Source organism: Anopheles nili, chromosome 2 (assembly GCF_943737925.1).
Source record: "Anopheles nili chromosome 2, idAnoNiliSN_F5_01, whole genome shotgun sequence".
Lineage (NCBI taxonomy): Eukaryota > Metazoa > Arthropoda > Insecta > Diptera > Culicidae > Anopheles > Anopheles nili.
In genome coordinates, this window is record NC_071291.1 from 54,920,036 (window position 1) to 54,945,990 (window position 25,955).

General features: G+C 50.5%; 1 protein-coding gene across 1 annotated transcript in view; it reads right to left on the minus strand.

Moving 5' to 3' along the window:
• Positions 1–305: 305 nt before the first annotated feature.
• The window catches only part of LOC128726320 (titin-like), a 63,012-nt gene continuing 37,362 nt past the window's right edge, over positions 306–25,955 (minus strand). The window contains exons 2-6 of the mRNA XM_053820126.1: positions 5,960–5,969; positions 5,635–5,850; positions 3,623–5,345; positions 1,622–2,324; positions 306–1,541 (exon numbers count right to left, since the gene is read on the minus strand). Coding sequence (XP_053676101.1) covers positions 306–1,541; positions 1,622–2,324; positions 3,623–5,345; positions 5,635–5,850; positions 5,960–5,969 — 3,888 coding nt within the window. The remainder of the gene's footprint in view (positions 1,542–1,621; positions 2,325–3,622; positions 5,346–5,634; positions 5,851–5,959; positions 5,970–25,955) is intronic.

The following is a 25,955-nucleotide window of genomic DNA, read 5'->3' on the forward strand; positions in this document are numbered from 1 at the left end:
TCTGACTATGAAGGAAAGAACAGACGAAACTCTAATGTATAAATTGATAACCAACATTCGAAAAGAAATCGGTCCTTGTTTCAAATCTCTTCCACGTCACCAATGAACACTCTGCAATACCTTTAGTATGGATGTAAAGTTATCATTCTCTACCGTATCCTTGACAACCGTGTACAATATCTTTAAAAACCCAACCTGCAAAAAACCCCTAAAAACATCCGCATCATTACCTTCGTCCGCTGTTCCAATCCGTCCGAATTCGTTATCCTAAACTATCCTAGGCAAGGCGTGGCGTAGCGTAGCACCTAACCGACGAACGGGAAAGGCGCGTACGGGTTCGGGAAAAAGCCCGGAAAAGCGGCAGCAGCGGCCGTTGGCTGCACGGACACCGACTGCGTTAGGTAGGTGGTCAACACCGTCGGTACAACCGTAGTAGAGTAGAGCGTGGTGTACGCCGTTTTTGCACCAAACGTCAGCTTCAACACCTTGCTGTTCGTCTCAGTCACGATCGTTTGCGTAACGACGGGGGTTGATTGAATCTGCAGCTGTTGCTGTTGTTGCTGCTGCTGCTGTTGCTGTTGAAGCAGCAGTGGGTTGAGCTGTGGGATCTGTGGCAGTGGCAGTGTTGGTAGTGTCGTCGTCACTACCTCGTAGGTTGTCTTCGTGATGGTACCGATTGGGCGTGAGATCGTGCTGAGGATCGTGTTTGCGCCATTCACGATCGGTAACACGTGCGATTCGTACACCGTCTCGAGACGAACAACTGGCTTTGAGGAGGTGATCACGGATGGAATCTGAGCAGCAGCCGCTGGATTGAGCAGTCGCAGCAACGCCAACTGCTGCAGTTGATCAGGCGTTAGTGCGGGCGTTGTAACAGGTGGTTCCGTCGTCACGACACGGTTCTCCTTATTCCCTCCTGAGATGCGTTTCTTCGGGCGCACGTTCTCTGGCAAGTTCGCACGATCTACCTCGGAAAGATCGAAATCAGACCCGATGCTAGCGAGATCCAAATCCGAGGGCAATCGCTCACGCTTTGGCTTCTCATCATCTCCATCACCTTCGTTATCGTCACCAAACTCAAGCTCTAGATGTAGCTCAGAACCAGCCTCATCCAACCGGGAGTTAAACTCATTCAGCGTGCGTGAAGGCACGAAGTGATACAACTCCATCGGAGGAAGCGTTTTGGTGGCCGTAACCAACCGTGTCACGTGGTACGTCTGAATAAGCGTGTAACTAGCCGTATCACCATCACGCACCACCGGCAGAATGTGCGTCTTCAACATCGCTTGTGTCGTGCTGAACGTCTCCGTCAGTGTCTCTAGTGGTGGTGTTTCAGTGTCCAACCCAAGCACGATCGGTGGCAACGTGGCAATGCTCGAATCCAGCAGATTACTCTCCTTATCGAGGTGTGTCGTCGTCGCGAGGATGTTCTCCGTCAACGGTTCCGTCAACGAGGGCGTGATCGTGGCCGTTTCCTGCTCCAACACCTTCTCGATCGTTGATGTGACTGTGATGTAGCGTGTGTTCTTCACCGTTCCAACCTGTAAATCAAACGAACGCAAAGAAAAGAAGATCGTTAGAAGTTCTTAAGCGGTCTCACAAACTCCCGATGGTCACCTACCTGGAAGGTGTACGGGGACTTGATCGTTGCAATCTCGTAGTATGTATCCCGGAAGTCAGCTGGCGTCGAAATCTCCACCTTCAGCGTCTCGATCGGGTACCGGCGCTCGATCTGGTTGTCCGCTTCCGCCTCATTCAGGACGTTCCCGTGCACCGAGCCGGACTGGTCGAGGTCCGCATCCGTGTCCACCTTCTCGGCGTGATCCGGTGGTGACTGCGCGATATCATTATACTGTACGGACGTGTCGGAAAGCGGTGCGGTGGTGAGTGTTTCCAGTACCTGCTCCTTGCCGGCGGGTTTCACCGCGCTCTGCTTCCTGATCGCGACCGTCGGTTTCGCCGGCGATTTGTACTGCCAACGGCCCGGCGATCGGTTCAGCTTGAACTTGTACAGGCTCGTCGTTTGGCCCGGTTCCTGCTCCTGCGGTGCGGATGGTTGCGGTTTCGGCTTGAACGATCGCCTGGTCGCCGCGTCCTGTTCGCGTTCGCGCTCGCGTTCTCGCTCTCGCTCTCGCTGCTGCTGCTGCTGCTGCTGAGGATGCACCACCGACGCGCTGTGGGATGATGTTGGTTTGAAACCATTACGAGAGGACTTATTGCGCCGGTTCTGATAGCCCCCCGGGCCGGGCCCAACGCTCGCCTCACTGTAGGCGGCCACTGTGGCCACCTCCGCGCTTGACGCGGTATAACGGTTATATCTCGTACTGCGGAAAAACACGGTTAGCGGAAGAGAGAGAGAGAGAAAGAGCGAAGAAAGAAAGGGAATGTGTTTTACAATCACCGGGTGCAGTGGGGTGGGTGGGCGTGTGTGTCTTTCGACCTTTTCTTTTATGTACACGCTGGGTTGTATATGTATGTGGGAGGGTGTTTTTAGGTGTGTATGTCCTTCCTTCTTCTGCTTCTTTTTTACTTTGTCCCGCATGCAGCACTTTGCCCTCCACTGGGGGTTGGGGAAAAACAAAACCCAAAACGAAAAACTCGCCGATGGATGAGTGATGTTGAATTTCGATGTGTGTGAGTAAAATGGTGGTGTGAAATGGTGTGAAAAATTAAACAAACGATGGGTAGGTGATGAAGAGAAAATGGGGGTTCGGATTCATGCAAAAAAAAAAACATAAGCCAAAAAACAAACAAAAACACGTGCAAAAATAATATCATGAGATGAAAACAAACATGCCAATGAAAATGCACACACACACACACACACATGCGGGAAACAAACACACCGTTACATTCGGACGCGCATTCGTACATCGTGATGATTTAGTGAGTGAGTATGAGGGAAATGAAAAACAAAACAAAAAAATGGAAAACCAAACACAGAATGAACACAATGAAGCATGCGAATGAACATGCAAATGAACACGAGAAGCTCAATCACACAGCAGTAAACGACAAACGCTTCACGCCCGGGAAAACGGGGAGTTTTTTTTACAAATTTGAAACAAAACCGCCAAACCACTCGAATGTACAGCAATTTACAAGGGTTCTTTTGTTTTTTTTAATGGTTGTTTAATGTGCACACGCTTTAACAACGCATCATTAGGCAAGCAGGGTGGCGTTTAATCGGCTGGATGAGGCTCTCCAGCTGCTGGAAGGTAAGAATTTTAAATGAAAAAAAGAAAACAAAAAGAAAACACCCTGGAACGATGGAGAAAGGATGCCACCCACGCTCGCCCCATGCGCGTTGTTAGGGAGCGTTGCGATTTTCGTTGGGAAAAATAAAGAAAATTAAAGGAAAAAAAAGAACAACAACATGTCGAAAATATAACCGCACGATCGATCAGCGTTTAACGGCGACACACGCACATGCACACACGGTCACTTACACAGACACAGATGGGCACGACAAAGAATGATCGGGAAAATGATCGGTCCTGATTGTTTTCGCTTCGGAATTTTGAGCTTTCCCCTCTTTTCTCCCCCGCCCTCGCAAAGTCCTCGTCTGCGAGCCAGCTCCAAAATGGGCTCGGAAGGACTTCACCACCTTCTTCATACTTACTTCTTCGCGGTGGGCTTTACGGCTTGCGTCTGCCGGTAGCGACCCCCGGCGGGCTTTTTCCCGTAAGCCGGTTGGGGCGTAACGGTGGAGCTTGGCTCACCCTCACCAACCGGTTCGTCCCGCTGCAGCTCGTTCTCGTCCTTGCTGATGCGACCCTTCAACCGGTTCTTGAAGCTACCACCGGTGGCGCCACCGGGCAAACGACGCGACGGTCGCACCAGGCTCGAGCTTGGCTGGCTGGCGAATAGGTTTTCCAGCGGCAAACCAGTGTCCTCGAGCGCTTGTGTCGCCGGGGAGGGCGTTATGATCGAGGCCGCCTCCGGTCCGTACCGGGGCGTCTTGCTGAGAGCCGGTGCCGCCGTCTTCAGGATGCGCAGGGTCGAGCTGGGGTTCAGCTTGGGCCGACGACCCTCGCCAGAGGCCCCGCTCGGTGTGTTACCTTGAATGACATGAGACGTGCTTTGAAGGACCTGCGCGTACTTTCCCGAAATGATCGTCCCGATCACGCTCGTCTCGTGTACGGTCGTGGTGCCGTCCTTGACCACGGTGCCACCGAGTTTCGTCACCAGACCGGTCGGATGGGTGGGTCGGGTGCCCTTATTACCTCGCTTCGGTTTGGGGGCCTTCTCACGCGAGGCTCCGGTACCGGTGGTTGGTGATTGAGTGGCGGCGGTGCCCGCGGACGCGGCAGCAGTTGGCCGCAGGTTCACGACACGGAACGTTTCCTCCACGAACTCGGACGGTTGACGCGACAGGAAATCGTATTCCGGCTCGCCGATGTTGTTGCCGATCTGCAAAACCGGTACCGGTTCGTCACCGTCCTGCTCCTCCTCGTCATGTTCCTCATCCTGCTCCTCTTCGTCCTGTTCTTCGGCGTCCTCTTCCGGTGTGTCGTCGTTCTGTTGCTGGGTCGCTGTTACAACTGACGTTTTCACTTCATCCTCCGAAATGTTCGAGAACATTATTGGCGAGTGTTCCTCGTGCTGATCTGCCGCGGCAGTCTCTGTCGGCTCTTCTGTCGTCGTTGTTGTGGTGGTTCCGGTTTCCGGTTTGACAGCTTCGACAACGAGCGTTTTTGGCTTTTCTGTCACCTGAACCGGTTCAACCGGTTCGATCGTTTCCGGGGCGTTTTCTACCGGCGTCTCTTTCGGTGCAACCTCTTCTTCCTGTGGTTCCTCTTCTTCTTCCTGCTCTTCTTCAGGTTCTTCCTCAACCATTTCCGGTGATTGCTGTTCCGGCTCTTCCTGCTCCAGTTCCTCCGATTGTTCCTCTTCCGATTCCACTTCCGGGGCAGCCTCAGTCGTCGTCGTCGTCGTCGTGGTTGGTTCAAACTTTGTGGCGACAACCTTCACGATCGGCGCCACCGGTTTGATGATGACAGACTTTGGCACAGGTTTCACGATGAACCGGTCCGGTTGGGGTTCCGGTTCTTGCACCTTAACCGGCGTCACTTCGACGATTTTGGGTTTTGGCTTAAGGATCGGTTTGATTGCCACCTTCGGTACGGCTTTCGGGATGAACTTAAGCGGGCCAATCGGTTTGCTGGTCGGCGGTTTTGGTGTTTCCGGTAGCACCTGCACGATGCTAACCTTTTCCTTCGGTTGCACCGGCAATACGACCGTCTTGCTCGGTTTGATCTCTCGGACCACCTCTTCCGTTGTGGTGGTGGTGGTTGGAGTCGTTTCGATCACTGGCGGTGGTGGGGCCGTTGTTTTGGGTGGCTCTAACGAACGAACACGCGTGTTTGAGTGAGTAAAAAAGGGAAAATTTAATTGTCAAAATAATTCCTCCACATTTCAGCCTCCTGCTTCTATGCGCCCAAAAGTATGCTATTTCAATGCGCTATTTGCACTTACTCCCGCTTTGATTAATGGAAGCCTAATCAAGCATCCGTTATTCGGCTCTGACAGCTCAAATCCGCTCGCAATTGTTTGCAAACACAAAACCATCCACACCAACGACTAATTGCCGGTTGGAGCCCAACGAAAACCCACCGTAACCCGTAGACTTACCTGTTACAGCCGGTGCGGCGCTTTGCGGCGAAAAGATCATCACCGTGTTGCCGATGGTGGTGGTGAAATCGAGAAATCCGTACACCGTCTGCGTCGTGTAGTAGTCCGGGTTGACATCCTGGCTCGGTAGCACCGCAAACACCGGATCCCCGCCAGCATCCCGCGGCGATGAGTCCCCGTAAACGCCTCCGCCAGGCGAGTAAACTGCACCGTGCGCTGGAAAAACGGAAAGTTCCGTGGTAAGAGAGCGCGGCACAAACACATACATAAGCGCAAACTTTCAAAATTATCAATCGTGTAATCTCCCCCCACCCCTTTCACTCACCCCCAACAACCTTCGGGGCAAAAGACAAAATGAGAAACTTAAATAATGCCGCTAATTTTCGCGACGGAGCCCCCCCATCGGCCCGTATCGATGATGGTGCCGGTGCGAGCCGATCGGTTTTATTATCGTATCGGGTACGACAAAAAGGGGCGCCATGGTGCTCCTGGAAACCTCCAGCACCGCGCGCGCGCGCGTGGATAATAATTTGCTCAAATATTGACGCTGGGTATTTTCGACAATCCTTGCCGGGACGAGCGCGAGCCCGGTACACATCCCACGCTCACGGAAATGGGCCCCGGAAAAGCGCCATCGATAAAGCGCCGGGCCGGGGAAGGTTTGCCCTCGAGTTTTGTTCGCCTTTGTGCCTAACAATAAACAAACAGTCGCCCATCAATTCATCAGTGGAACGGTGGGGCTCTCGGTGGCGAAAAACTTTCCACTTCCGAGCAACGCGAGGGTGTGACAGAACAGCTCTATTCGGGGCCGGAAGGTGATTTGAATTTACGCAAAGTTTTCCCTCCCCAGAGTGCGGTGGGGTGGGTGGAAAAGCGTGGGCGAAAAACCCAAACTGAGCTAATGATCGCTCGACAACGTGGAAGCGTCTTTTGAATCAATTCCACAGCCACGTGATCGTGCGTGGCGTGCTGTCGGGCAAAGTCATTACCATGCAATGGCTGCAACAGCGTGTCGTGGAGGCGTGCAATCGACACAACGAACGAGAGATTAAACTGTTCGCTAGGAGCTCAACTTTCCTTCACCGTCTACGATGAAACGCTGGCATCGTGGATGGAACGTGCCGGAAAACCATCGAGCCGGAGAAACTGCATCGATAGCACATGCATAATGGGCGTCTTGTGGATAAACGTCTTCCAGGAACCATTCAGTTCCGGTTTAAGACTTCTGCACCCATGCACCCATGCAGAAAGAGGGATTATCAATTCGTTGCATCCAATCCGGCATCTCGAGCTTGAAACCGATTTCCCATTTCCTATTCAAAAGCCGATCACCCCGGGCGGGAAATCAATCGCGCTCGAGTGGCGGACTTTTCCTCCCATTTATTATGCGTCCTCGAAAAGAAAAAAAAGGCCAAGCACCGAAACGATGTACCGCCGAACGAAACGTGAGTGATTATGGCTCAAATCTCCCGCTCGGGGCTGAAACGGAACGAAATAGGGCTTTTTATGCGAGTTCGAGCTCACCGCTCTGATGTAATGCCCTTACCGGAGGGGGGTAGCTTTCTTTTCGAGAAGCGGGAATGAATAAATTTTCCCAGGTGCTCGGTGAATTGGGTGCGCCTCCCCGCATGGAATGGAGCACATTCAAATTTATTCCACACCGGAATCGATCAACGCAGTCTAGACGGGTTTGTCCGTTCGAGCTGGCCCACCTTCCACTCAGCAACAACAACAAAAAAGCCCCTCGAAGGGGATCCAATGAATCGGCCCCATTCCGCGAGCGAGCCGCCATTTCGAGCACAAAAAGCGGGGGAAATTGAAACGACAGCAAATTATCCGCAAACCCGGTACCGGTTTGAAATGGTGAGCAGTGAAAAAAACAAAATCGAAAAAAAAATTATCCATAATGAAGCTCCTCGGCTCCACGGTGGCTCGGAGACGCCTTGTGTGCCCTTTGGCCCCCTCAAGATGGGTGGAGTAATCACCTTTAAACAGGTCCCGCACCAGAACTCACTGAGCTATTACAACCGTAAAGGTTAAAATGTATGGTAACGGCGTTATTGCACACGGTAGTTGGGTTCCTTCTCCTCCCCAACAGTGGGTCCTTTTGCGGGCTCGATTAATCAGGAAAAGCCCTCGCAAGGGGGTCGAGTGAACCGGAAGCGAGCGGGCAGGAAAAACAATCACTCACACGGCTACTCGAAAGGATATTCGCAAATTACCCCTTTGCGTGACGAGCCAATTTTAAAATGAAATTATTCTCAACGAGAACGTCCGTAAGGGTGTGTTTGGTGGGGGAGGGGGGGGAAGGGGGTGGTTGGGTGGACAGTGGGAGTGGGTGGTAAATGTTTGCGCTGTCCCATGGCGTAAGGGTGCAGGCGTAAAAACGCGCGCGTCAGGATGCAACTTTTGGGGGTGGGTCCCAATAAAGCTCCCGATGGAAAGGCAAATACTGGTTGGGGGGAGAGTTTTCAACCCTCGCAGGGCGGTTCCGGGGAAAGTTTTCCCGTCCCCCACTCACCGGGTTTCCTGCTGATGTCGGCAAGTTAGTTTCACCCGGGCGCCGGGTGAGATAATGGCCCGGGCGAAGACCGATGATTGGAGCCCCGAAAAACTAGCCAACGAAAGCGGGAAAGTTGTGCGCAGTTAGAACGAGAGTTTTCCAGCCGGTTTCCTCCCAGCTAGGGGTGGGGGGTGGTTTTTTTTTTCTTCATTTTTTTGCTTTTTCTATTCCCACTGCCTCTTCACTGGATCTCGGGTGCTTCCCGGTCGGTACAATACGAGCAGGGTGATGGGCTTGATTGAAGCGTGCGTCGAGATTTCCACTCGTCGGGATGCATTCCAGCACCGGCGTTCGGGAAAATCGTGGCTCTTGCACCCACCCACATACATACACGCCTCGTCTGATGCTTAAGGGCACAGCCACCCTTGAAAGGGGTTCCTTCGAAGGCAGCAAACAAGTGAGCTAAGCGAAAAGAAAAAAAAAAGAAAATGCGAGGAAAAACCCAATCCCATACGCCCCAGGGTGGAAACTCTTCTGGGCTTCGGGGACAAAGTTGTTCCCCCTTGAGGGTAAAGGGAATCCAAGTGGAGATGCACGAAAAAAGCAATCGTCCGAATGAAATGTAACTAGACTTTTGCATCGTTTTAGCTACTCTTTTTCTTTTGCTTTGCTACCAACCGGGCGCCGGCTCGCAATGCACGACGCGCAGGATATGTCGCCGCTTTCTTATTTCCATCCCACCCTCAGAGGGGGTGGGAAAAACCTGGTGGTACATGGGCCGAAAACCCCGAGAGGTACATGGGCAAAAGTTTTCCACACACGAAAGGTAAAACATGCGCCCGGAACGGGGACGCGCGCAGGAACGCGAATGTGTCCTTCGACCGGACGGCGAAAAAGGAAGAAAATGGAGCTAAAAATGGTTAACGAGCTTTTACCAACTTTTGCCCACCCGGTTTACATGCCCGCACACATATTAAATTCTTTCACTATTCTAAACATGCACTCCCGTCGGTGGTTCCGTTCCAGGCGCTAGAGGTCCTTATGGGGGAGCTGAGCAGCAAAAAAAGACGTTCCAAAAGGCAGACGAACACCACAATCAGTCCTTGGCCACTTCTCGTCGTCGTGACGCTCAAGCCGAATCGGCACTCGCAGGATGCTGCCATCGTCCACCGGTGCCAATATATCAACTCGCTCACCTCACAGGACTTCGAAACGCGAGGTAACAAAGTGAGCTCGAGATCAAACGATAAGTAACCGAGCGCGATTTGCATACCTAACGATTAGCTCGATGCTTGGAATGCGATGGCTTGGGAAACGAAAATGGCCGTTGCTCTGCCGTTGCTTGCCGACATGACACGTGAAGAATTGCCCTCTAATCCGACTGTACCTGTTTTCTCCCCTCAAAGCTGAGGTTGATTTGAAGGACGAAAGAGTGAGCGAGCGAACGAAGGCGTAATGAAGTGTGTGCACTGTTCGAGACGCTACGTCCTTGCGATGCCTTTGAATGGGGCTTTTTAGCGCCTTTTAGCGCTACTAAACGAATCCTCAAAATCAACCGGTTTCTTCGCCGATATCTATCGCTACTCCCACACGAATAATTATGTTTGTGTGTGGATGTGTATGTGTGGGCAGGGGGGTTTTTTCTACTTCGCGAAAAACAACATATTTATTTCAAGCGAAGCGATCAACCACTCCCAACGTAATCAATGAAATCTAATCTATTTTGAGATTTTAACGACGTTCGAGTGGGAAGACGTTAGCGAAGCCTAAAAGGCAGCCTGCGGATAAATAATTTGCAAAAACCTCTCGAGCCCCAAGCAGCGAGGCGGTTGGGCCGACCATCAAAACAAACATCCTTGAAGGGGCGCGAGCCGAAAATACACCACGAGAAGAGCGAAAGCGAAAAACCCCGAGCGCACTTACACATGAAACGAAAATTAGGGGACAAAAATTGGGGATGGCCACACCACTTGTTGGGGAGCCTCGGTGAGATCAAAGGCCCCGTTGCTATGGTTTCCGCTGTTTATGTTTTCCCCACCTTTAAGAGGTTTTTTTTCACCGGGCGCGTGTAAACATCTCAATTAGGCAAGTGCCCCTTGTCAAGGATGAGGAGTTCTTGTTCTCTCGTGGAACGGTGGTGGCGTTTAAGCCCGGTGACAGTTTTATTTTCTCCAACCGACTCTAACACGTTTAACTTAGCCAGAGCGGAGAGCTGACTCATGAGAACAAGCCTGGTGAATCGAGTCGGAGCCATTTCCATGCATGGCTCTGTGTGTCCTTTTCCCAGGACCTTTGGTGCAAACCCCGCCAAGCCCTCAAAATCACACACTACTCAACGGGCGAGCGAGCGATCCCAGGCTTCATTCATGTTTGATTGCGTTGCACTTCACAACCGGGTTGCTTCCGGTTTTGATTCATCTCCCCTCGGGAGACTGGCTTGCGAGTAGGGACGGATTTTCACGGAAAACCTGTGCGTTGTTGGTGTTACCGTTTCTTTTTTTCCGGTGTGAGTTTTTTGCCAACCGGAGTAAATCCTTCCCGGGAGGATACGCCGAGGTGTGTGTGTGTGTGTTTCAACCGAGTGTCTGCCTGTGATGTGACGTGAAGGCTCTCCACGAAGAGAGACCAACAAAAAAAGAAGGGAGAAAACTGGCTCGCTTTTATGCTGAGGCATAAATTTAATGGACAATTGTCCCCAAGGCAGCTAGCAGGCTGGTTGGATGGGGTTTTGTTTTGCGCAAAGATGCCCATCCTGCTCTTTTTTCGTCGCGTGTATGAGTGTAGATATATGTGTGTGTGTGTGTGTGTGTGTGTGTATGTTAAACGTTGAAAGCCCTTCAAAAATGCGATTCTTGCACGTGGAAGACGGCAATCTTCCCTTGCCGGGGAAAAAGAAAATAAAAAATGCAAGAAAAAGAAGTGGAACGGCCCGACTCAGCCAGGTGTTTCCAACGCATTTTCTCACGGGAACCGTCGGCAGCACCGTGGTGGGTAATTTCCCGCGCACCTTCGGTGTCAGAATCGAGCGCGCGTTTGTCATTTTCTCTACCGTCTCAGCCGGGGGAGGTGACTGAAAAAAAAAATTGCAAAGAAGCCACCAGGCGCCTCCCTGCGTGAGCCATTTTACTCACAATTTTCCAAAAAGAAAAAAATAAAATAAAAGAGATAAAATCTGTACCAGCGAATCTGCACACACCACCTTGGGGAAAAAACTCTCAACCAAAGCGCGAAAATAAAACGTTCCCTGCGCTTGTCTCGGTGCTGGGGCGGGCGGTGGAAAATTCGGTGGGCTTCCATTTGTGTGCATGTGGCACTTTTTACGCCTCATCACATCCGCCTTTTCTCACCACCCACTCCACCGTCATTAAAACGTGCGTTCGAAACGCCCGAAAAGGGTGTGCCTGGGCGTGCGAGTGCCGGTGAAAAATTCGTAAGCCGCTTTGGCCGTTAGAAGAAAGCGAAGCAAAGGAAAAGCCGCCCAGCAAACGTGTCCCCGTCGTGCGTCCCATTCGACAATGGGATTAAATGGGTGGGGTGGGGGAAGGTGGCGTGGGCGAAGCGACGCTTCAAGTTCGCTCCGGTGACTGCGTGGATTATTTCTCTCGCGATTGTTCGGTGGAATGTTTCATCTTTCAAGCTTTTCTTTTTTATTTTTTCACGGCTCACCACGCATTCGATGGGCGCGTTTTTATTACGTCAATCCGAGTTGAAAAGTTGCCGAGCACATGTCATGTTTCGCCGGGGAGCGCCAGAAGCCGGTACGCGGATGGGACATTTGTCGCAATTAGGGTGGGCTTGGGCGGGTTTTTATATTTATCAAACACGCATCTTTATGCTCGCACTCGTGAAAGTGAGCGGTTTGGTTTTACGGCGGGGCAAAAACAGCCTACCCCACGTTTGCTGGTTGACAATTGAACAGTTTAAAGTGTGGTTTATTCAAACGGATTTTGGGGGGCGAGAAACAACGAAACTTTGCGAAATCGAAAATAAAACCTGCAACATAGGGGCAATTGTGTAACAGACGGTTTATATTGCGTAGTTGGCTACTCGTTTGACACGAAGCACGCTTTTATTTAAACGAAAATACACACCAGAAACAGTTCAAAACGTAGGTGTTTGACGTAAGACCATTAAAATCAGAACTAAATTGATTATTCCATCAATTAACCCAGTCGACAGAGGTTCAAAGCAATTAGAAAGCCTGTTTTAATTCATGTTAGTAATACGAAACGATCCTACGATAGATCCGGATGTCATAAAAGTACAATTCTTCCCTTTTCCCTTGATCTCAAACGAATCATATAATATCACGTAACAAATATTAATAACAACATAACGAATATTAGGTGAACGAATCATATCAGACGTCTCATCTCACGACTAAAACTTACAAAGTAATTAAACACGTAGCAAGCAATAACGTTTCCTGAATGCTGCTTTTAAGGCTACTTGTGCCGTTTTGCGGTCAGGATATATAATTTCATCTTTCATTTCCAACGGACAGCGAGCCGAGGCGAAGAATTTCAATAACACGTGAAAGTGCCGTTTTCCACGACTAGAGAAATTGAATTCCAGCTCCACTTATGTTATGTTGCTTTTCATAAACCGCAGCTAATCCAACGGGTTCTTGTTGCTCTCGAAAGCACGCCCTGTTGCCATGTGCGCCTCCATCACAAAGGCGTAGATAATCTTTGGCACGTAGGGCACAAAATTGAGTTTTAATTGTGGCGAAAAAAATGGAAAACTAATGGCAAAACTGTAGCATATTACGCTTCTAATCTGACGGTTACAAATTGTAAAATAATTAAAAAAGTGAAGCAAGTAATAAAATTCGCAGGCCGCTGCTCCTAAAGACACTTGTAGCGTTTTGTGGTCATTCAAATATACCAATTTTAGAAACTACACATTTCCGCTGACTTTCCGAGACGAAGAATTTTAATAACGTATGAAAGTGGTGTTTCCCTGGAACTCAGTGAGCTTATTAAATTCCAGCAGCATTTATGTGATGTTGTTGCTGAGAAAACGCAGCTTGTACGAAACCAAAAACCAGCGGCTTCATGATGCTCCCGGAAACACGGCCTGTCGTCATGTGCGCCTCCATCAGCAAGGCGCTAGATCATGTTTGCCGGTCGGAACGAGCTCGAAACACCACCAGGACGACGTTGACGGTGGACCACGTGAGGTGCAAAATTGAGCTTTAATTGTGGCGTCGAAATGGAGAACTAATGGCAAAACTTGAAACGATCGAGCCCCGGGTGGGACCATTTGGCATGCGGCAGCGAACGTTGCACCTTCAACCTGATGAAGCTGCCGATTGTTTCATCTCCAAGGCGCGCCAGCGTTTGGTCCTGGTCATCCTGGTCCGGTAAGGCGAGTGACCAGAACGGCCAACTCCCGGAACGAGTCTACCGTCGGATCCGGTGGCTTCGATCGCGTCGATTCCGGTTTGGGGAAGGAAGAAAAATGGACTCCACACTCGGTGCACTGGCCTCGGTTGTTCGGTGTGTCTGATTTCGCAACCAACGCCCCGAGGGAAATTCTACGGGAGCGTCACGCTTCCCGGTACTGCCCGGGGTAAAGAAACATGATCGAAGCCCGAACACCGACTCCGGGAACAACATCCCGGAGCAGCAGTACCCGGCCGGCAAATAGCAAATGGTTTGAAATTTAACTTTAATTAGACTTTTCTCCAACTTAATTTGCATTTAATTGGACCGTATCCATCTCGACCGGAGAACGGGCCCTGCCTTGCAGTTGCGCCATACTCTCCAAGGGTCCGGCCTGGCTCATTGGGTCCATTTTTCGCACAACTTCCGCCCATTAGTGGCAATAAGCTCCCGACGCCCCGGGAAGGTGTTGCGAGTGTCGGTGAGTGGTTCGAGCCGGCCTGCAAGGACCATTCCAGGACCTGCAAGCACCGTTCCGGTAATGAACCTCCGGACTGGGTGGACTATGGAGGAGGAAGTTTGACTAACTGCAAATTAACCGGAACTTTTTGTGCTGCTCCGTGTCGACGAATCGAATGGAATGTCCACTCAGGTGGTCCCAAACTAGCACACACACACACGCACGCACGCACAAACCTTGGGTGCGTGGTTAGTACCGACGAAAGGTGTTTAACGTAGTCCAGCTGCATTTAACTGGGAACCGCAACGGTGAAATAACATTTTATTAGCATGTGTTCTTTTACGGGTGTCTTTGGATTGTACTTACACAATAAACGTGACAGTAGCTGTCCCACCGAGAGTGGTTCGGATTTTCCGTCGACCAACACATCGTCTGCGCCAAGCCAGGAACGGCTTCAGAAACCATCCCCACACGTAGCGTGCTCGCAGTCATTGAATAAAGAAGCCATCCGCTAATGCCTACGCCTCCCGGGGGATCGGCCAAAAGCGTATCCTGTTCCCGTTCCGGTGCCACGCGGCTCACCAATGGGCGGAGGAAACTGTTTTGGGTGGAAATCGATACCGACCACCGCTGACGGTATTGCCGATGCGCCCCTAATTGTAGGCCACCCGCACAGCACGGTAATGATCGTCCGAGCAATGTTCGGTCGTATGCCGACTTTCCGACGGAATCATTTCCCCACGGGCGCTTACAAGGCGCCACCATCGTTGGGCTGTGTGGAGAAAATTCCGAGGCCGAGATAAGAATGTCCGAATTCTACGGCACGGAGTGAATGGGCGTGAGCGCAAAAGAAGAGCGGGCAAAAGGAAGACAAAAAAGAAACCCATCCAACTACCAACACGGCACGTTCGGTTTGCTGCGAGCGTTTGTTCGAACGGAGCCGTGCGGTTCGAGTGGGAAAAAAACACGAGGATGGACCGGAACCGGTGGAAGGCACGGTAAACAAAACTTTTCCTTGCCATTTCCGACTGCTGAGGCATCCCGGCGGGACTCGCCTCGCCGGCTTCCGACAGACAGTGTGTGCCAGCAAAAGTCGATAATTGGCGGTACTCCCGTTAAGAGCACATACGTGGCTTGGGAGTGTATTTTCGTGCGAGACAACGGTACGGACTAGGGGCCCAGGACTGCTAGGTAGCACTTCTGATGCCTCAGGATGTAATCAACCACCGGCACCCGGTTCGCCAGGCCCCGTCGGCATTCCTACGGGGGAGTTTCGAGCATTCTGGTCGAGCAATGGTCGACCATACGGTGTAAGCGTGCAGCTGGAAATGGGAATTTATGTAAATTTGTATCAATGGAACATACACAGGTATTTTATTACCGGACGCCGGTACGGGTGCGAATGGGCCATCCTTGCTCCCCGAGTGCGCCTGCAAGGTAGGCAATCATGTAGCACACCCAACAACCCTACCGAGCGCAGTGGCAAAGAAACACACGCACCTCCCGCTGCCGTGGACATTTCCCTGGTGACGGAAACGAACCACGGTGCCACGGGACGAAAAGCACACAAAAGGTTTAGCCGTTTACTTCCGGGCCTTTTGTCAACGGAACCTGAAACGGGGACGAAAGACAGACCCGTTCCGGTGCGCCATCGATCGGCCGTCGACATTAAGGATTGGATTGGAACCCGGAGCTAATGCTGTTATCGGAAATTGGCTTCAAAGTAGGTACACCTGCTGCCCGGGTTCGACCATTACCGTCCCTATTATCGAGCCACCGTTTTTTTTTCTTCTTTATTTTCCTTTTTCCCGCTCATCTCAGGACCACCCCAAAGTGGATTGGTTCGAGGGGTGCTTGGGATCAGGAAAAAAAGGGGACTCTACCTAGAAACACATCGACATGAGATCGTGTTGTTCAGTTTTCGAGCAGCGTAATGACGACCACAAAGAAAAGGCCGCTTTCTACGTAGGCAAAGTGGTTCTTATTTTCTATTAGTCGTCCCCTCAAATGTTACATTGAAACGATTGAAGCTGAACCCTCGGCTTGCTGGCTAACGGGTAGCGTACTAATTGAATGAATTTAAAGCACATCCTGAAGGAAAAGACCCTCCTTGCCCAGTTGGTGAGCAGAATGGAAAAAAGAGAAGCTTGGTTACAAGTGAATTAATCCTTCGAACATGCCTCAAGACTACCCAAAACGATTCCGTTATCTCAAACACGGCACGTCCGTGACATTATTCAAACCCTCCTCCCGAAACCAACCAGCACGTCGGACTTCTCCAGGACCGATTATTCACCCACCGCGGTGCACCATAACTCGCCCGGGTCACCCCTTTCGCGACGCATACACAGCGAATGCAGTATGTCGTTCATTTTCGACGCCGGTTGCGTTTATTGTGGCGGTAACGTGCCACGAGAAGGTCCTCGGTCTACGGCCAGCTAGCTGTCTGTTTTGCTGCCTGATAGCCGACCCGTTGCACTCGAACGGTTGCTCTACTAGGAGGTCATAAAGTTACCACTCTGGCTTGGTGCTTGCTTTTCGTGTGCGCGAGTGAAACCACGCCGAAGAAGTACGACCGTGGCGAACCGCAAAATAGGGAGCGAAGAAAATTATTTCGTAGGTTAGATGGCACTTTTCATTAAAGTTTTCCTTCGCCCTCGCCGGGGTCCCATTTCCGGTGGTGTAATGACATTTGCATAAACATAACCATTTCTTGAGACGCTCGATGCCGCGGGCCACAGCATGTTGACCTGAAGCAACTTTTGCCTTGGTGTCCTTGCGGGTCCTTGTCGTGAAAAAACGCGACCCACAACGGGTAGGCAGAACGGCAGCCATCTTGATGCAGTTTGCTGGTGGCGTGACAGGCTCGTTGGTTTCCTTTCCATTTTTTTTAAACAACCACGATGGCGTGCCTATAATTGTTCGACCATTTAAAGGATCCGTTGCGTCCGACGGCTTGAGGCTAACCGCCGAGAGCCATATTACCAACAATGTGTCGTCGTTTCCACACACATTGGCACACCGAAAGGGTTAAAGGCAGAAAAGCCCTTCGAACCGGGTTGGCCTCGTGTCACGCGAGAAAAACAGGACACCACACATACACACACGCGGAGGGTCGGGTTGACATTTACAAATGGCCACCGCAGGCGCGTTCCGTTCACGTCACGAGGGGTCGCCAATAATTAATCACTGATTAGGGCGCTAATTCGCGGTATTTAATGGCGTGACGAAAACAAAAGTGATTCCCGAGGTCTCATAATTTAAGGGCCACTTTATACGCGGGTTTCCCCCGTCAAGCAGCCACTTTGGAGCAGTCGAATTGGCCACGAAATGGTAAAACCTGTGGTTGGGTGCTTGGGACCTCGTTATCTATTTATTGAGCTGGAAGCGGTTATCAGCAGGTAGGTCCTGGAACTAGCGGCGGAAATTAGCCAATCTTACCTTTTGCTAGGCAAAAGCACAGCAGCAACATTTTGACGATGTGTCCCATGGTGCAGCTCTTTGTTGGTCGAAGATTATGTTGATTGTGTTTCGTGAGTGAAGGCTAATCTCTTCCGCAAGTGAACTTTTGTGCAGTTACGCTGCAGGTGTGCGCATTATACGTGCGATCAAGCAGTAGAAATGTGGTGGGAGAGTTTCTGAAACGAGAAGACAAAAAGGAAAATGAAGCCAAATGGAGAAGTCAATTCTGAAGTTGAACTGGGAACAAGCTATTTCGAGCAGAAAAATGGGTTATTTATCAAAAAGTAGCACAATAAAAAGTTTCCCAGCTTGAAAATCGATCCCAAAACCAGTAAGAGATCATAAACGTGAAGCCAACTATCGGTATCGTTTTCAGCAACTTTTCAACCGTTTGAGGGAAAAAAAAAGATCCACCCGCAACCCATTGGCACACAATTTCACCATCAAATTTATTGGAGTAATTTTCTCATCCATAATCGAACCTGACCGCTCGATCGAACCCAGCGAAACACCTGCAAAACAACAGTGCAGTATTTAGCACCGTTTGCCAACTGGTGGCCCGAGGTGGATGGGTAAATAGTTTTAATTACTTTAGTTTTATGATTTCCAACGCCACCGTCACCGTGAAGCGATCGAGGATGGTCGAGGAAAATATGCACAAACAATCCTACCGGTGGTGGTTCCAGCCCCCGAACCATACCGAGATGGGATGAAAATCTAATAGCCCCTACACAAAGCTTGTGTAGCAATAATTTATGAGCGTAGCGGACGCATCCTTTTCGCATGGTTGTTGGTGGGAAAAATGGTCCGAGGCTCGAGATAGCGGAAGCCGTTTCCCAGGTGGTGGCGCTTTTCCGACCATTTCGCGCACCGGATGGAAAATTGTGTACATTTGTGTGTGTGGAAGCAAAAAGGATTTGTTGGTTGGAGTTCCAGGATGAAAAAAAAAACACACACACACACAGTCACACACCCTCACCGGGGGTTGATGCAAGTTACAGTGCGCGCTGCAGTTCGACCAGTAATTGGATAATAAACTGTCTGCAACCGATGTGGTGTGTGCGGCGCATAAGTTATGACTTTACGAAAGCGAGGACGACCTCGCCGGCAGGACATGTGCTGGCCACAGGATGGCATCGGAGTAACCCGTAACGGGCAAGTTGTGCTGGCTCAATTAGTCGCGGAACCGCCGGAATGATGATGTGTGGTCATTCGATTTGTCGAAAGCTCGCGCCCGTTTATACCCCACGCGGGATTTGGATTTGGAGCGGTCGGTTACACAAAATGGGCAACTTGCTGGTGTGTAACTGGCATCGATTCATCACGCGGGGTTGGCACAAAAATCGATCCACTCTCGCCCATGGGAATCATTTGCCAGCCGTTCGTCAGTTGTCGGGTGTGGTGGGTGCAACGTCAAAAAAAAAGCGCACAGTGAGTGAAAATGTTAAAAAAAACCCGTCCAAAGAAAGGCGTGAACACGCCCTAAATACTGCCCGCAACACGCGCTTGCGGTGAAGTAAGCGATCACGTTGCCATGACAGCGCGAGCCACCTTTGCACGAAAAAGGGCGTGAAAAAATCAATCCACTACATGAAACGCCACGACGGTGGTTGCTTCGATTGTGAGTTGATCTCTCGGCTCTTTTTTTCTTCAACCAAAGAAGATAGGCTTCCCCGATGGAGCGCTTGCACCATTTTCGAATTCCACGCAACCCGAACACGAAAGCCCATGTTTAGCCGTAATTGCTTTTAAGTGAAGCCCCACCAGGTTGGTGATAAAATGGCTTATTAATATTCGCGACCGATCGTGGGGCTTCGTGCGCGAAGTACTGAGCCCTTTTGCTACTCTAATTGCTACAACGGCGACAATTAAGCCATTGTGGCGCGCCCTGCCGGTGAAGGTGTGGTGGCAATTTTACGCCACGCGCGTAAGTTATTAATGGCTAATTAAATTAACAAAAAAAAACACACAAATGCCACTGCGCCGGTGGGTGTTTATTTCATTACATCAGCAGAAATGTGAACTGTAAAGAACGGTGCAAGATAGCGTTGGCAAAAAGTCGACAAATCCAAGTAGCAAACATGGATTTATAAACTCAACAGAAAAGGAGAAAAGGCCAAAGGTTAAGGCGGGAAACGATAGTGAATTAATTAGTTTTCCTAATGTTTTTTTCAATTTGTATATTTTTGTTTAGGAGTTTTTGACTCCCATAGATAAAAGCGACCAATTTTGCTTTAAAAGGTAGCCTTTTAGGGCACCCAAGTAATTATTTAATCCCACCGTTCGATCACAAACAACTTCCTATTTCTGCTTTCGCATTCCGCTACATTGTATCCTTGCAAGCCCCCAAAACTTTCCGGCACTTCCATTCTTGTTTTATTTTTTAATCCACGACCCCCCTCTGTCTCACAACCTTCATCGCCCCTCACTAGCTGCATCGTAAAACTTTTGGCCCTTCGAAATAGCCACACACCGACCGTAGCGCGTGAAGCGAAACCCCGAATAGTCCACATCCCACTTAAACGCATTAGCAAGTGCGCTAACCCCCGGGGAGCTAGGACCTCCCTCACGGGGGGCCAAAAAAAGGGGCCCGCAACACAAACAAATCAGCCACCCGACGCTGTAATCCGCGGCAGGATTTGAAACTTTGCCAGCTCCTAATTGCAACCCCGCGCTCAATAACAAAACTCAGCGCGCCGAACAGCAGAAGCAGCAGTAGCAGTAGCAAAAAAGAAAGCCCCGCGTCGCTTAATCCGACCCACTGGTCGGGCGGAAGGGCCATCGAATGAAATTATGTTGAAATAAAAATTAATTTACTTCCACTCCAAGCGCCATCCCGATGGAAATCAGTATCGAAGCGGTGGAAGAATGTTCAGCGCTCTACTTCTTGTGTGCGCTTAAGACGAGGCTTAAGAGCTGGCTTCGGTCGTGTTTAGAAGTGGCGTTTTTTGTTTATTTTTTCCCCCACTCGCTTTCTCTTTCTCTCTTTTCCACCCCCAAGAGAAGAAGGTATGCTTACGCAGGCTGAAAATGAGAACCACCCAACTGTTGGGGAGGAAAAACTCCATTACAACAAGGAAAATGGCGCTAGAACGCGACCCGCCACCGTCGATGCGTTCGATGCAAAACTATCGGGCGGCCATCGCTCGATTCATCGGGCGGCTATCTCGCGGGGGTTAGGTTTTCCACGCGGCACGTTGGCACTCCGCCAGCCATTTCCCGGGTGGCAATCAGCAAAAAACTTTAGTCCCGAGTTCCTCGGGTCGAAACTCGCCAAGCCGGCGACCGACGCACCAACGGCACACATTTTCAGCGGAAATTAAATGTCAGCGGCGCTGACGGTTTCACCGAGGGCCGAGGCAGGTGGGTGGTTGTTGAGGGAACCGAAAGGTGCTCGTGGAAAATGACCTTCGCTAGGCCTACCCGTCGTATGGGAAGTGGCCTTCGTTGAGGCGCCCTTTAGGCGCACAGGATTGGCCCTTTTCGAGGTGAAACCAACCCAACCCAGTCTTCCCCGGAAACCCAACCCGATCGGGGAAAAGTTTTTCTCACCCAACCGGTGGGACATTTCAGCCACCACCCGGCCGGCGCTGGTATTGATATAATTAAAAAGAAATTAAAAAGTTTTCCCTTCAAGATTACTTTTAATTTGATTCTGGTCGATGCAGTTCTCGAAACTGCCACCCGGCGGTTCGCCGTTCGAAGCGGCATTTCCTCACCAGCAAAAAGGCGTCTTCTTTTCTTTTTTTTTGACGCAATTTTTTCTTCCTTCCCTCCCGAAAAGATCTTCCGTTTTGCTTTCGCTTGCGGAATGCGATCCATTTGCGAAAATCGCGCAGGTAAGCCTCGTTCATCAAGCGATGGAACCGATTTCTCGAATCATCATCCCGCGGGATCACTCCGGGAGTCGGAGCGTATTAAGCGTCACCTCTTGCCCACCTTGCTCTCGGTCTCTTCGTCCTGAGCCGGGAAAAAGAAAACCGGACACGGGTACCTGCTGGGAATGTGAAGGCGTGAAGGCTTAGCGTACCCAGCAAACGCCGACGCCGACTGGAGCAACTTTTGATGTGCAAAGTTGATTCGAGGAATTACTCCGCATCTCAGGAGGGGGGAAACCCATGAGGCAAGGCGGTATGAGGTGGCGGGGGAGGAAAATTCGCACGGGAATCGTAATTTCCCGCTCGTAATGCCCTGCCTGTGCGTTTCTTCATCAGGCCGCACAAAACGAATCGAGCGGATTGAGCATCGAGTGGGCTGCCATTAGATTTATGCCACACGAAAAACGACCGAAAGAGAGAGAGAGAGAGAGAGAGAGAGAGAGAGAGAGAGAGAGAGAAGGGATGAGAATGCGCAACCACCCACCCTAGGGATGTGAGGGTGGTTTGCTCGAGCCGATGGCAAAAGTTCGCAAAAGAGGTTAATTAGGTTTTATGGGAAAATGTAATTGTCTTCGAGCGTCTTCCCACGGCTCGGCTTCTGGGGTGTGCGTGTGTGAGCCTGCGGTTGATTTACCACCCACTCTCGCTTTGAGTGGGGGGAAAGGCAAGGCGTAGGAATAAAAATCCCAATCCACCTCCGCCGGGTCGGTTCGGGATCGAGGTGCGAGACTTTGGTTAAATTAATTACAAACCGAATTACGGGCAATGATTGTCAGATTAGCGGCGCAATTCGCGCAATTCGTCGGCACCAGACGTGCGTTTCGGCTCGCAATCGACTTGCTTGAGCGACGAAGATGATAATGGCCGCATTAATCGACTTATTTATGGCCGCAAACGATGCCCGCCGAAAGCGCATGGGGTTGTGAAAAATTACCTGTTTTTTTGTTTGTGGTTTTGGCGCCGAGCTGGAGATTTGCTAAAAATGAAGTACGGCTGGTTTACGAGTGTGCTTGTTTTAATTACGCTTAAAGGAGACTTTTTTTTTCTCTCCATGTACCATATTTGATAAGCCCAAAAATTAACATTCTCCCGGCTGCGTAACGTTCCGTTTGTGTAGCACATATTTCCCTCGCCGGAAAATGCCACGGTTTTCCACCGTACCACACGCTCCACATGACTGGTTTCGTTCGTCGGGTGAATTTTTCCACATTTCCCGCGAAACGGTGACCACCTGCACCGCGGGCCAACTCGGCACTGCGTCACATTTCATCCGCAAATAAGGCAACCCATCGGAAACGGATACAACTATAAACTGGCCCCGCTTTTCACCGCCCGGTACACACGTGGGGAAAATAGTGGGAAAAAAGGTTCCTTCCACACGACCGGACCTGCTCGGTACGCTTTTCATCGCGCATCCGTCATGGGAATGCTTTTAATGAAATTAAAAAAAAATCTCATTTCATAATGGTGCTCCTTAATGCGGCAGCGCATCGTACGTCGAGAGCTCCCAGGCCGGCGTAATGTTGTGAGTAATATGAGCTCCGGTCCGCTGCAGCAATGCATTTATGAGCTCTTGCGCAGATTACGCTCCATCGGTAGCTTTAAATATGCCGGTTGAATGCATTTTCAAGCCGTCTTGTACAACGGAATAAAGCCACGAAACTTTACCGGGCAGATATTGCACATTTTTTCCAGCCTTACAAGATACCATCAACACTCGCCGTAACAGCATTACACATTATAAAGCACCGTGGAACGTGCTTTCACTCGTGGCCACAGCATGCACACGCGACGCTTCACGCCGCCTTGAAACGCGATAACGCAGCCACCATTGTATGCAAAACAACCACGCGCGCGAGCGTCTGCATTTCCGCGTGCAGGAAAATGCCCCTTTCGCGTCAAGTGGGCAAACCGCTTCGTCGAAAGTCCATCAAGCTAATCGCTGCGGACCGATCGCGCGTCCCCGGAGGGTATCATCCGCTGCCTAGCTGGGCGCCATCTGGGTTCGCCTGGGTTTTGTTGCAGCAAGTGGACATTATGTCATCATAAATCATCGGTTGCCTTATCGGGGGTGGGTCGATTTGGGGAGACAGAAGCGAAGGCATCAAAATCACGTCAGAACCCTAGACCGGTTGTCTGAGGCGTAAGACAAATGTTACGCACGACGCTCGCGATGGGCAGAAATAAAGAAACAAAAAATGGCGGCACCATGTTTGGAAAGGAAAAACACCAACGGATGACGGCGACGATGGTGGTCACGATTGCATCAGTAAAGTGCACCAGGGCGAGTGCATCATCACCAGTGATTGCATTTGTGCCCGAGCTGCCGTTGTTTCCTCAACTACTGCTGCAGCAGCTAAGATAAGTTATCACAATCGTTGCTGGTTCCGTTGGTGGAAAGTTAAGCAGCTTCATGCCGAGGAAATAGACTCCCTCCCACCAGAGTGGGAGCCAGAGAAAGAAAGAGAGAGAGGGAGGAAAAATACGCCGCTAACCGTTGTTTTGTAAAAGGAACGCCAGCGCGCCTAATTCCCCATGACAACTTTGTCATCCAGGCGAGCAGTCGCCGGTACGTCACCGGCACGCGCGCATCGTCATCGCATGGCAATGAAGCTTTCTGTGGATGTGTGCTTGTTTGTCTGTGTATGTATGCGTGTAGGGTAGAGCGAAAGAGAAAGAACGATGCAGTGCACGCCGGTAAAAGGGACCAACCCTTTTCCGCCAGGAGCTGCGAAATTGTGATTACTTTTCCGGGCGAAGCCGTCGAGCACCGTTTATTATGAGCAAAGTTTTAAAATGAAAATTGTTTACACTAAAATGCATGCAGGTTGTTTAAAACTGCTCGTAAACCACACGACCGGTTCCACGAACGGGGTGCTGCATCGGTTAATAGCCGGCCTCGTTTCGAATGCAAGAGATTGGCTTCCGTGGTGCGCTAAACGTTTCACTTTAAGCTCGCGAAACATGCCTGCTTTTGGATATGGCCAAAGCTTTTATAAAACTATATCACCTATCCGCCACTTGCGAACCCCAATCGAGCTAAAGGGGGCAAAATTTTGCCCCCCACCCTATCAATATTGCAATTGTGCGACCAAGCCAATACCATACCACGGTGGCCCGTAATCACATTAACACGACACACTAATCTGTAATTTATTGCCCGATACATGACGATTCGGGCAAAAACGCACCGACGATAGCCCCCCCCCCCCCATCCCATAAGGGGGTGATGCTGGGTTCGATAAATTTCCCCCGAGCCCACAGGGCCGATTCGATGACAGCTCTAAAACCCCTCCCGAAGGGCCGACGAAAAACTGCGCGGAAAATAGAAACAGCACCCGTTACGACCAGCATCGTAAACAATAGTCAATTATCTGATTACGAGTTTCATTCGAAAAGTGTTCAATCCCCAAACTTGGCACTAAAAACAGTTGGGGAACAAAAATGGCGCGCACGGTAAGGACGAGCCTGAAAACGATGGCGGTGGCCATCTACCGCGTTAGAAGCCATCAAATCGCGACGGATTTTCCGACCAGTTGCCACGAAGCGCCGGTACGTCGATCCATCCACTGCGCGACGCGTCCTTTTTCCGCGAAATTGATACCCCTAGCTGAAGGCCCCGGTGGGCCGTTGTGCGTCGCCATGGTGTCCCGTTTCATTTGCCAAAAGCCGGAAAAATGGCCCCGTCCTGCCGTCCTTGATGTGCTTGCGCGCTCCCGTCGTGTGGTTGTTTGTGTTTTCGTGTGCTTTAAGACCTTCGCATAATCCGCGACGCTCTCTAACGTTCCATCTTTTCCCTGGTTTCCTTAGGGACGGGGTGGAGAAATTCGTGTAAGAGTTTCAAGACGCTACGTGGAGTGCGAGAAGGGCCAAGTAAAATGAGCCTGCAGCATTAACGAACTGGTGTTTCGGTTGTTTTGCCGTTTTACTTTCCCCAGAAATGGTAATAGAGCAAGTTTCCGCCATTGGAAGATTTGACGTTTCCCCCCGGGGGAGGGATTTGACAGCGAAAACAAAACCATGCAAATGGTTGCTTTTGTTTTGGTGTTTAGGAATTACTCGCAAGACGCAGCAGGCGGCAATTCTTGTTGTATTGCGTGCGTGCGTGTGTGCTTACAATGTTTCGCACTCGTTAAACGTAAAAATGTTCCACTAAAACAACATAAATTCGCTTTCTTTTCAGCTTCTGGCCAAGAACCAACCCGAACGATGTTTCACAAAATCAATGCGATTTACCTTTGGGTTGCATAACTTAACGCCTCAGCTCTCTTATCCACAAATCATCGATGGTTAGCGTCAAAACTAGCAAACGGAGATAATTCCCATCCCTGCCAGCTTGGGTGCCTTCTCACCCCCGCTCCCAAAACCGCAACCGATCGGTGTGCCATTAGCAGACGAATGTCACTGGCCCGTTAATAAATTTCCTCACCCGGGTATCACAACTTGACATTTCATAACAACGGCGTCTCACGGGACCGGGCACACAAAACAATCTCATCAGCCTCGAGCGAAGCAGACAAGCGTAACGCCCGCAAGCGTTAATTAAACAACCTGCTTCACGGAATCGACCGTGCCAGAGGCGGTTGTTCGATTTGCACATTTAATTCGTTTTAGAATCTGTACCATCTGCA